This window comes from Bombyx mandarina, chromosome 11 (assembly GCF_030267445.1).
Source record: "Bombyx mandarina strain Sakado chromosome 11, ASM3026744v2".
Classification (NCBI taxonomy): Eukaryota; Metazoa; Arthropoda; class Insecta; order Lepidoptera; family Bombycidae; genus Bombyx; species Bombyx mandarina.
The window spans coordinates 10,998,510-11,012,142 of NC_143218.1; the positions used below are offsets into that span (position 1 = coordinate 10,998,510).

Here is a 13,633-nt window from a genome sequence, read left to right on the forward strand (position 1 = left end):
AGGCAGGGTGGTGGTACCTACCCGCGCAGACTCTCAAGAGGTCCTACCACCAGTAATTACGCAAATTATAATTTTGCGGGTTTGATTTTTATTACACGATGTTATTCCTTCACCGTGGAAGTCAAACGTGAACATTTGTTGAGTACGTATTTCATTAGAAAAATTGGTACCCGCCTGAGATTCGAACACCGGTGCATCGCTCAACACGAATGCACCGGACGTCTTATCCTTTAGGCCACGACGACTTCAAATGAAAATACTTTACTGGTATTAGCGTATATTGGGCATGGAACACAATCTTGCCTATTACTATCCCGACACATTTTAAGTTACACACAAAAATTCAATCTTCAACTTGATGTATCAAACTGGATTGCGAAATTCGAGTTGTGATTTGTCTGCCCATTCATAGAATAAAAAAATGACAAAAGTTCCAATTATTTTTCAATACTCCCTAAAACTAAATTTACTTCATGTTCAAATACTTGGGCGGATCTAACGTTTCATAATGACTATTTAGATCCAAATTTAATTACGTAGGTAACATCCATGAAACACTAAAATTTTAAACAAAACATTACTTTTATTGGAGGTAGGCAACTTGTTTTTTATAACGCCATCTCGTTAAGTTTTGAGGTACCAACATCAAATAACAATATTATTATGCAATATTATAATATAAAGGATTATTGAAACAAATTTTATGGGTAAAATAGCGTATTTGAGTCGTCTATTATCAAAGGTGGCAATCAGTGCATTTGGACAAAATTTTTTTATTGATATGTCAATACAGATTGATTTGAATATAATCGTCTCGTTCAAAGAATACGCTTCAAAACCTGCATTAAATAAAGGTTAATAGTTAACCTGTTATTTATCTAAAATGTCGTTCCGAAGAGTTTTGTGACTGCCAATGGAATACAAAGTCAATAATTCGTTTTTCTGATTTACCAATCATTGTACAAAAGTGAGATTGCCGGCTTTGATAATAGTCGACTCATTTATAAAATAATAAAAAAAATCGTAAAACAGCCATTTGTCGGCGATGACCAAGAAAATCACAATCGCGGTCGTGTTCGAGATATAGCTATAATATACAAAGGTATTTTTAATTTAAGGAATAATGTAAGATAATGATAACTAAAGAATGAATACCTTAGAAAACTTCTAAAATAAAATAGAAAGATTTAATCGAAGGCCACTTGTCTTGAACTTGTTTGAATTAATTGAAATTTCCGGTTTTGAATATAATTAGAAGATACTAGTGAAATGTGATCACCTCCCGTTGTAATATTGCTAAATGTATAAAAGCACCCATTTGCTAGAATAACTTGCGCGCCACCTATCGTACATTGATCATACTAGTTTTGCTTTGCTAGAAGAGCCATGAATTGTGAAAATTCTCAACACAGTTGAACAAAAGTGACATATAACACGCGAACCCATAAATCGCAAACAAACATACAAAAACTTTATTTTTTTTATAAGGTTTGTAGTACGATTTTTAGGAACTGTGATCACATAAACTTACGTCATCCTTACATGTTTACATAAAAAAAGAATTATCATATAAATATGCGTTTAATACATTAGGATCTTCTATAATATTAAACGTTTTATATCCGTCTACGATTGTCTATAGCGATTTCTGGGTCTTTTGGAAAATTTTAGCGTAATTATGAAATAAATTACCATCGGCGTCATATTCTCATTTGAATACACAATTTGATCTAATTATGTTCTTCTTTTCAATATAATTGAATATGCAATTTCGAAAAGGGCACATGTCGCATATTTTGTCAAATACGTTTTTTCATATACATGTAGTTTTGAGGCTTACCTACATACACCCACTTTATAATAATTCCAGTAATTTTCAATTGCTAATTAACACTAAAATGTATCTCAAAAATTAATATTTTAAATTTTACACTGATTTAGAAAATAATCAGTTTTTTTTAATTTCCTGAACATTTTACATTTTCAGAGATGTGCCCTTTTCGAAATTGCATATTCAATTTAACATTAAGGTATCTTGTCATGCTTTTGCCGCTATAATTCATAAGACGCCTGTCGCTTGAGCTATGCGCATACGGTGGAATGCAAAAATCGCGTGCAGGTGCACCAACCATTATCTTAAGGAGTCACGTAACTAACACGTGTTCACGAACAACTTACACGACAAACGAATAATATTTATAAGAACAGGAATACTATCATTAACCATTACGCGAAGTGTAATAAAAACCAAGCACGCGATAAAAAAAAATTGTGTATTAGCATGCGTAGAAGTACGCACAAGTATTTAAGGCTCGCAGAGATAGATACGGCGCTTTTTTTTTTTTTGTCAGGAGGAAATCGCCGGACTTCCGCCCTTCACTGGGGATGGAGGGCGGGGCATGTCGGAGTCGAACCGACTAAAACCTCCTGTCTCTCAACAACCAACGTCCAAACCTCGCATGAGACAAAACTCATGAAAAGGCAAGTGGGGGAAAGCGAAGCGTTTAGTGCGGAGCACATCTCTCCCATCACCCTCCCCCTCGGGACGCCGGACTGGCGGTCGTCGGCGCCACGACCACCAGCCCTCTCGGTCGGCAGGCTATCCGAAGCCCGCCTAGATGGCACCGGTTAGAATGGTCTATCCTACGGAATACCCCGCTGGGTCAGAACCAGCGTGGGTTGAGGATAGCCGGCCTTCCATCACCCGGATGCTCATGCATAAAACGCGTGCAGAGCAGCTTGCACGTCGTCTTCTTAGGCCCCCTTCGCCGGTCCCCAGGCCGACATGTGAAGGAGACCCGAAACACTTAGAGGGCCAGGGCTTGGGCGAGATCCGCCTCCCTGGCCCCCGCTCGACGGCGGCGGGCCTTTGCGTCTCTCACGCGCCCCGCCGCCTCCTTCTGCGAGATGGTGCACTCGCAGAAGTCGAGCATCGCCTTCCACGACTCGTCGTCACCGAGCATCGATGCCACAACACTCGGCAACGACAAGTCGTTTCCTATTTTTGCGACGAGGACACGGCGCCACCCCTCCCATGCGGGGCAGGCGACGAGTGTGTGTTCCGCCGTGTCCAAGTCGCAACCACAATGGTGGCACTCTGCCGTCGGCTCGGCTCCGATCCGGTGCAGGAACTCACCGAAGCAACCATGCCCAGTGAGCACCTGCGTGAGCCGGAAAGTGAGGCGTCCTCTGTCACGATTCACCCAGTTCACAAGAACCGGGCGAATCGCCTCGACGGTCCTACGACCAGCCGAAGGATCGGCCAGCCGTCTGGACCATGACTCCAGCACGGACCGCCGAGATTGGGCCCTCCGCGCTCTGACCACACTGGGGCTGGGACGTGCCATGCCCCGGGCACGAAGGTCAGCCCGCCACTGATAGTCAGCGGCGAGTGCCTCCGCCTCCAGGACCCAAGGCGGCGTCCCAGCCAGTACACACGCCGCCTCGAAGGAGATAGATACGGCGCTAGCTTATTTCTATCACAAGGCAGTCTTGCGTTCCTATTTGACGCGTGGGAATACAATCGGCATTCACATTGTGATGTTCATGGACTCCGGTAATCATTAACATCAAACGGGCCGTGAATTCGTTCACACAATTTGTAAAATAATTAAAACTGTTTCTTGAAACACCCAAAAACATAAATTCTCATTCAATTTGTGCCGTGCCTGTTCGTTATAGATAGACGGGCATACCATCTTACACAAAACTATACAAGTGGTTACCAGAGGGCTTAGTGAGAGTTTTTTAACGTTCTCTATAGCGTAAAAGTTAACTCAAAATTGTATGGAGTTGGAACGTTTGCCTATGTTTGCGCTAGGGGCGCTATTCCAAAAGCATTCAAATTTGAGTTTTAACTTTTACGCTATCGAGACCATTACAAAACTCGCACTAAGCACACAGAGCCCAAAAATGTCGCCACCAACCTTGAGAAACATATTTCATGATATTAGTGTGTATATAATTATTTTTAAGTTAGCAAAACTTTATCACTACCGCTTTATCATAATATCTATGGACATTGCAAAATTTAACAACTATGATCACGGCAACTATGCAAGATTACGTGATTGTCGTTAATAAAAGCTACAAAAATCAGAAGCGTATCTCTTTAAAAAATAAATTATTAAAAATACTTCTTTCTCGTTAAACATACAATCTTTGGTAAACTTTAGGCTCAACTACTGTCTGTGGTTGTATAACGAGCACTTGAAAACCAGACTTAAATTTTATTGTGAGCAAATATTGATAACGCCACATACCTGTATAAATAAACGAAATTAATGTCTATGATAGAAGTTAAGTTTCCCGTTGCAATAAAACTGGAAAATACATTGACTCTGATAAAGAAGTAATTAGCTTTTTTTGGTGATCTGTCTCTAGTATTTTAAGAGAATTTTATTTTCTTTCGACGTATATACCCTGTAGAATCTGTAGAAGATCACCTACGGCTCATGCGTTTACTGAGAACATTTTTCTATGTAGGAAATTGTCCAAGTTTAAAAAATGATAGCGTTTCTATAGCGTTTCTAGTTTAATTGCAGTGACCACCAAACTACTATGGGCGAATTTTACTTTAGATCAAGCATTTGATATTTGGCTGACACCATAAATGGTAACCAGTGCCCATGGTCATCAAAATTTGAAGAAAACCACCTATTTTGAGAGTTCAGGTCTATATGTCAATATGTCAATTATTGTGTTGGCATTACTGTTTTGGAGCACAATTAGGCAGGGTGCTAATGAAGCACTTTTTCAGTTTTTATTTCAATTTTACTAATTTAATGGAAACCTCATCAATAAGCCAACATCAAACCACGATACCATTCGAACTGTTTTTTTATTGCCCTTGTAGGCAGACGAGCACACGGCCCACCTGATGGTGAGTGGTTACCGTCGCCTATGGACTTCAATGCCAGGGGTAGAGCCAAGCCGCTGCCTACCGCTTAATACTCTCCACAAGCCTCGTTTGAAGAAGGACACGTCATAGCGATCGGGAAACACCGTGGAGGGGAGCTCATTTCACAGCCGGATGGTACGTGGCAAAAAAGATCTCTGGAAACGCACTGTGGATGACCGCAGTGGCTCCAGGTAGTATGGATGAACTCTACTCCGATGGCGGGCGGTGCGATGGTAAAAACGAGATGTCGGTACCATCTCGAACAATTCCTCAGAGCATTCCCCATGGCACATACGGTACAAAATACAGAGGGAACCGAAGTCCCTCCGCAGACCCAGAGGTTTCAAACGATCCGTGAGAATGGGATTATCGACAATCCGAACGGCCCTCTTCTGTATGGAGTCAAATGGAAGAAGCTGGTATTTGGGAGCCCCGGCCCAGAGATGGGAGCAGTACTCCACGCGAGGCCGGACTTGTGCTTTATAAAGCAGAAGCCTTTGTCCAGGCGTGAAGTACCGCTTCGCTCTGTTGAGGACTCCCAGCATTTTGGGCGCCAACTTGGCTTTACCTTCCAAATGACTCCGAAATTTGACATCGCTGGAAATGTCGACTCCAAGTATCGCGATACTCTCGGAAGGTTGCAGGGATACTCCTTGGAATTGCGGCGCCATGAAAAAGGGGTCCTTCTTCGCAGTGAACGCGCAAACTTGTGTCTGTAACGAGTTGAATTGAACCAAGTTCAATTCACCCCATTCGGAGACTCGCCCCAGAGAGTTCTCCACTTCAGACACAAGTTTAGATCGTCTCTCTTGCACCACGCTCAGAGAGAGACTCTGATGGCCGATATATCGCGCATCCCCTGTGCTGTCATCCGCATAGCGATACGTGCCATCAATAGACAGCATGTCATTAATATACAGGATGAAAAGCGTGGGGGAGAGCACCGAACCTTGTGGAACGCCAGCGTTAATGGTCATGGCATCAGAACAGTCACCGTCTACAATGACCGTGATGCTTCGTCCATCCAAAAAGCTAGCTTACAGAGCTAGCTTACTTACCGAGACCCTCGGGGATTCCGTAAGATGGTAGCTTAGACAGAAGTGCCCTATGCCAGACCCTGTCGAAGGCCTTCGCGATATCAAGGCTCACAGTGTGTGTTAAATTCGGCTTCCACCACTATTACATTACCATTAATTCATCAATATTAACTACAGTGTTTGGTCTTCTTCATGGTTCATTCGCTAATTCGTATTCTAGTCAACAAATACACACAGTGAGTTTGTTAGGCATATCCTAATCCTAACAACGGCTTTCATATTGCTAGCTCACATTGCTACAGTAGAACCCTATCAGAACTTATATTTGGTAATTGTTTTGTTTTGCTCAAGCACTCTGCATGCTTATCTCAAATGTGTGTGTAATTTATTATTATTACACAATATTTTTGGAGAACATGTTTCTAAATTAATTTTGAAACTATAAATCTTGGAACAAGCATGTTTCATTATATTGCATAGCAGTCATTGTACAAAATGACGATTTTATTCTTTTTTGTTGTTGTTAAGAAATAGATTCATTTCATATAGGTATTTAACAAACATGTATTTTTATTTTTTTCTCCTACATATTCACTGATCACCTAAGAGGCTAGTCTAGGTACACACAGCTTGACAGGTGAGCTTAAGGGGGTCAATCTGAGAGAATCTACTAACAATAGGCCTAGCAAGAGCAGTGATTCGTAGTATCTACCACTGGATTGGAATCGCAACCCACTAATAAGATAAGATGAGAAACTCAATGGGTTACTCGAACAGGCAAAATGATACATGACAGGGATTCGATCAACTTATAAACAACATAGTAGTTTATCTGTGATGTATTAATGTATTTGATGCATGATATATAGATTTATTTCTAGAATTTTGGTGAAAAAAATCTTTTTTTTCAGCAAAAAACAGAAAATTAAACCAGTCCAAAATTTAATAGTAGAAGTATGTTTTTTCCAAATTTTCCAAAGAAGTTCACTTAAATCAATTGTTCAAAAATTTTTCAATAAATCATTCGTATTCGATCCATCAAGAATTTATATAAAATAGTAATTGTGAGATTAAAACATAATGGTAGTTTTAATTTTGTCTGCAATTCGTGAGAACAGAATCAATGAGTTTATCAAAATATCTTATACATAATAAAAAATAAACCTGACTGAATATATTATATGATACATGAGTCGTCTATTATCAAAGGTGGCAATCTGTGCATTTGGACAAAAAAATGTTATTGATATGTCAATACAGATTGATTTGAATATAATAGTCTCCTTCAAAGAATACGGTTCAAAACCTGCATTAAATAAAGGTTAATACTTAACCTGTTATTTATCTAAGATGTCGTTCAGAAGAGTTTTGTGACTGCCAATGGAATACAAAGTCAATAATTCGTTTTTCTGATTTACCAATAATTGTCCAAAAGTCACATTGCCGGCTTTGATACTAGTCGACTCACATGTTCTTTTGTTTTTTAAGTTACTTTTTAATGAAAGATGATCTTTAAAGAAGCACAAAAACCTTAAGGAAGACAAACAGCATATTTCCCAATCAGTGGACTACATACTATGCTCATTGAATAGGTGTGTTTGTGCATTATATTTTGTTAATATAACAGCCGGAATGCCAAAAAAAAATAAGAATTTAACTAAGATTAACTTAAGACTCCTCAAATAAGTAGCGTTATTGAAGTGCTCAGACTCTCATATATGCTGTAATCTCTCTTATACACTGTAAACTTTTATAAATTCCGTAGTATTGCAAAATTTTTAGGAAAATAGCACAACGGCATCTGTATAGAATTATCACAAGATTTATTTATTCCAACTCAACTACTGTAGGTTTTTAAGTGATAATAGACAACAACCAAATTTTCAGTATGACAACATTCATTTGTAGCTTATATGAAATAGACTATAAAACAAAAAAGCACATAAATAAAACTAACAAATTAAAAAGCAGTCGAAATAAAAATGAAAAAGTAATGAATATATTTTGTATGCCACCCATTATGTTATGACATTAAATTGAAAATATTGAAAAAACGAAAATGCCAAAACTGCACATAAGAAAATAACTTAAGAAATAATATTTCATAAAGCACTTACTGATCATCATATTAGTAGAATTAATTCCAAGGTAGTCTAAGAACCTGTCAGTTCCATAAACAAACACAGCACCACACAAGAACCCTCCTGCTACTGGGACAAATGCATATTTTCCATCTTCTCCATATGTATCACACATTTCTATGGCTGGTTTTAATAGTGACCAGTAAGAAGCTGCTGTCATGACTCCGGCTGCAAATCCTAACGACAAGTCAAGTAGTTTTCTCTGTAAACAGAACAATAAAGTTTTAATATTAAGTATAAAAAAAAAACGTGCATACTATATGTTTCTCTATTGTTTCATGTATCATAACGCACATGTTTTCCTCTTATAAAGAATACGCAACCGGCTCCAACAGCAGTGAGCCCCCAAGTCAATAAGGTCCCCAAGAGGGCCTGTGTAACTGCTCCATATCCTTCAATCATTTTGATTAAGTTATTCTATGTAAGTAACTAATTTTCATAAGTACAACAGCACATTTTCTAACAATGAAGTTTTCTTCTGGGATTCAGATATCCAATTAAAATCGTATCTAGTTTTTGGGTCCTTTTTATAGTGCACATGTAGGTACTATTTATTGTACGACCTTGTGTTTCGATAAAACTTAAACGTCAACTAAACTGACGTCAACTCATTGATTATTGTGAAACGTCAATTTTGCTCGTGTGTACGTCAAAAGCTGTCAACGTCAATGATGAAAATTTATCATAGACCTAGGTTTCATCAAACCTATAATTCAGTGGGTTTCATACTTTTCAGTGAAATTGATCAACGTTGACATGAAAGATAGTTAATAAAATATGTAGTTCTTGAAGCAAAGATTAGGGCTTCTAAAATTTAAAATTTTATAAAATCGTTTTAATAATTTATAATAAATTTATATTATTTTGTCCTCATATCGATGATTTATTTTTGGCAAACGACAAAGAGGTTTTGCGCGAGGCGACTTTCATTGCTCGTTAGACCGAAACCGATTGCTGACGTGCCTCAAGGCAACCTCCCCTGCTTGAGCAGGAGCTCTTCCTCAACTTGAGGATAATAAAAATAATTCACCGCGGCATCGATCCGCAGCGCAGCATCTTCTTCAACGACATCACCGACGCATTCGGCAAATATTCGTGCGACGAATAGGTTTGTTTGCTCTTTGTCCGGGTGTTATTTTTTTTATTTTTTTTTATTGCTTAGATGGGCGAACGAGCTCATAGCCCACCTGGTGTTAAGTGGTTACTGGAGCCCATAGACATCTACAACGTAAATGCGTCACCCACCTTGAGATATAAGTTCTAAGATCTCAGTATAGTTACAACGGCTGCCCTACCCTTCAGACCCAAACGCATTACTGCTTCACGGCAGAAATAGGCGGGGCGGTGGTACCTACCCGCGCGGACTCACAAGAGGTCCTACCACCAGTAATTAACTATAAATGTATTTATTAAAAATAAGTATAGAAGTATCTATGTAATTTCTCAGGCTTACCTTAACACAGGCAATTCTAAATTGGGGCCGGTTGACCATGCGTGATTTGTTCTCAGTTATTTATTATATATTTATTTTAGTTATTAGGTATTATATGCTTAATACCCGAAATACCAGAATAGTATAAAATGTACAATAGTACATACAAGAATCGTATATACATCCGGACCTCAAATATAAATTTTAAATTTTTTTGAGCAAAGAATAGGGAGGGAGAGACAATCATTGCTACAATAAACGACAACAACAGCACCAAATATCTCTTAATGAGTCACGTTCGAATAAAGCCTCGCAGTACCGTTATAATGTGAGCGCACGATAAACGCAAAAGACATTTGTTAAATCTCTCATAAATTAACGCGACCCGGCATACGTAATGAGGGTAGGTCAAAATAATATGGCACGTTTTATTTTGCTCGAATCGTAATAATAATTCTAATTACCCAAGTAAAGTAGTCATTTTGTCAGTAGATAGTTTTTTAACTGCTAGCGTTGTTATGATCGTGTAGTCGAAGCCGGATATTTCATGTAGGTATCCACAGAAAACTAGACCACACTAGTTAATAACCAGTAGTTTCGCTAAATCCCAAAGGCATATGGTTTAAATTCGGCTACCTAATTTTCGCGCTTTAAGCCAGATTAAGCATAGATAAGTATTTAAATAATAAAATTCGGCTTACGTTATCACTGTATAGCTTATGTTACACTAAATTGATGCAGAGAATCAGTTCTAGAATCAGATCTAGGACGACTTACCTGCCTTACCTTTAAGACTCGAGAGTAGACTATATTCAATGAGCTCAAACTTTTTTTAAGGACGACAAGTAAAACTTTTTGAAATCACATTTAATAATACCCTAGAAACTCGCAGGGAAATAGTTAAAAAAATGAGCCTACCCCCTACTGCATTGATTAAGCAACAGGTAAATGTAGCTTTTTAACACCGGATAAATATATTTTTTCTCCTACCTACGCCGAAAGTTCGGTTTTCCTCCCGCTGTACAGGGAAGAAAGTGTAACTTTTCCTCCCTGGGTATAAATGCGCATGCGCGTTAGTGTCTACGTCTGCTCTCACGCACCTAAAATTCTCCGCCATTGTTGTGCTTGGGTAATTTGCAATATTGTGTTTAGTGTAAAAGTGAAATAAACAAAAGGCAATAAAATTTAATTGTGAAGTATTAAACAAAGAGTAGTAGTTTATTTAAAAATTAAAAACAGTTAAATTGTTTTTTTATGAGTTTAACCCCTGCCAGGGCTTCGCCCCTGGACCCCGGCTCGGTACTCCACGAACTTTCGGCCTGGTAGGAGAAAAAATTGCATGTGCACCAAGGGAGAAAAGTAGGACATTTCCTCCAGCGTGCAAAATGGCAATTGTACTATACGCAAATGTACTATATTAACAGTAATGGTCTCATTACAATAATTGTGCACATAAGCAACAATTTTATATTATCGTTCCTATATTAGTGACATTAATTTAATGACATGGCCATCAATGCACACTTACTGGTTAGAGACGAATTCAAATAATATATAAGAGCTATCAAGCACAAAATAGAATCATGAACATACTTTTATCTGTTTGTCAATGACGGAGTCAATACTTGAACCAATTTGGGTGCGGTTTTCAGTAATGTATTGACATAGCCTTGACAGAAGGCTATGTCAATACATTACCCCATGTTAGAAAACATACCGTAATATATTCTAAATAAAATTCTTTTATTTGGTGCTACCAGTGCCAAAAACAGATATGACTATTCTATCTAGAATCTAATGACATGACTAACGGACTCTAATGATGTCTTAAGAACGTCCAGAATCCGAGCAAGGATTCCAAGCATTCAAACCTGGTTAAATGTTGGATTTTATTTAAACCTCTTTAAAAATGTATAGTGCCTTTCTGTTACATCACAAAATTTGCTTAACGTAGTGTTTTAGACCGATGACAGCTACGTATCAAAATTACATACCTACCTCATATTTATTATAAATATATAATACATCATTGTCTTTGGAGAAGAAAAAAATAAATGAGTAAAAACAAAAATATTTATGAAAATAAGCAAGTATGTACTTTCGAAAAGGAAGTAAGCTAAAATCAAAAAGTAAATATGGCCGCGTTTAAAAAAAAAGGAAGGAAAGTAAAATTACTGTTCCAGAGAGAATTCATCAGATCTTTTTTTATCATTCAAACTATGCACCCATGACCACCAAGAACGAGCCGTGCGTTCGTTTGTAGTGTTCACTTCGTGCACGTCATTTATGTTATATGAGCCATTTGTGCGGCATTGCTATCGCGACGGAACTCATGTTCCACAATTACTTCTATTTTTATCGAGTTCATATTGACGAAAAAGATACAAATATAGTGAAAAATATTATTAATCAATAAACAAATTACTGAAATCGAAAATAAAGTTGTATATTTTTAAAAGAAAATTCATTGCATTTTAGAATTTATTGCCTGGCATACATAAATTATGTTTCGAATGGTTAATATTGTAAAAACGCAACTTCATAAGTCAGATCTATTATAGCTTCTTTGAAAAAAATGGTACTTACCTACTTACCTTTCTGCGAAATATAAACATCGGCATAATCGCATCGAGCATCGATCTATATGAGTACACTAAGCATCCGAAAACCGTTAATTTTACATAAAAACTATAAGAGACATTTTTTGTAGATAATTTTATGAGGTACAGTTTTTATAAGGACCTCTATTGACTTCCGAGCAATAGGTTGCGAAATATTTGCAAAAAACTGATTTTTGTGACCTTCTGACCTTTGTAACTTTTTTAGAAGGCACGATATCGATGTCGATTTTTCACATCTTCATAATACCACCGTAATAAAGGTGTATACAAAAATTCAGCCCACTAGGAATTTTTCCCCAGATGAAACCTAAATTGACTGGACTATTATCCTTTTGGCCACGACGACTTAGTTAATGCTAAGTATGTAAGCCGCACGACTGAGTATAAAAACAATACGCTAATTATTTTGGGATTTTATTTTGAAAGGGTAAGTGGGAAAGTGTAAGAATGAGCGAAGAAATGGTATATGAATTATGATAGAGGAGTATGGAAGGAGAAAACATGTTGCGCTGACCCCAGGTGAGTGGGAGAAGGGCAGGAGAACGATGATGAGATTTACAACAGTGGCAAAAAGCGAAGACTGTTAATAAAAGTTGACTATTTTCTGTCTTTTCGTAAACGCATATAAGATCACATATGTAGGTACATATACCTATAAGATTGAAGGTCTTATAGTTTAAAAAAAAAACAACCAAGTGTTAGAATTTTTTTTATTACGTAAAATAAATAAGTTAGCATAAAAAAAAAAGTGTTCTACAGCCACTATGATATCGAATAAAAAAATGCTATTTCAATTATATAAACTACAAACCTTTTCTAGCACATAAACCTATTTAAGACAGAGCCGTTTTAAACAGCTTGTACCGATATTGTAATTACAATGAAATTTTACAGTACTTATTAGCGTGTAATTGTGACCCCGTCTTATTATTTCTGGTATTCAGTAGATCACTCTAAAAGTGTTAGAACAGTTAGATGTTTGTAATGATGCCCCAATTATTTCTATTGTTATAAAAAAAATTACGACGTTGGAAATAAATAGAAGACTGTCATGAATCAACTGTTCATTTATATCTTATTTTTGCTGTTGGTACATACAGTTTTCTTAGCCTCATTTAGTACACAACATTACGCAGCAATCACCGGACTTAATTTTATTATAGCTTTAATGGTAGATACATATGTGTAATATTTGTTAGAGATATTTCATCCACGGCTCTTAAATTTTCTAGAAAAATGATCGTCTGAAATTAGTATTAACTAGCTGAGATCAATTTTTATACACACACGCATTCATTGAAAGTAATTAAACACACCTACTGCTAGTTCTCCAATGTGTAAAATACGATGTCCTTGACTTTCGCTAAAACATTACAATGATTTAAACATAAAAAAGGAAAATTAACGAATCACATCAATCACCTCGATCAATCTCCGAATCAAAACTTCAGGTTACTAGTAATTCGAACTTTCACTGCAATTTTGGATAACCATCGGCAGTT

General features: G+C 37.3%; 1 protein-coding gene across 1 annotated transcript in view; it reads right to left on the reverse strand.

The window, feature by feature from the left end:
* Positions 1-8,682, reverse strand: part of Zip48C (Zinc/iron regulated transporter-related protein 48C) — a 74,991-nt gene extending 66,309 nt beyond the window's left edge. Inside the window, exons 1-2 of the mRNA XM_028172296.2 lie at positions 8,373-8,682; positions 8,055-8,280 (exon numbers count right to left, since the gene is read on the reverse strand). Of these exons, the coding sequence (XP_028028097.2) occupies positions 8,055-8,280; positions 8,373-8,480 (334 nt within the window). The 5' untranslated portion in view covers positions 8,481-8,682. The remainder of the gene's footprint in view (positions 1-8,054; positions 8,281-8,372) is intronic.
* Between the last annotated feature and the right edge of the window lie 4,951 nt (positions 8,683-13,633).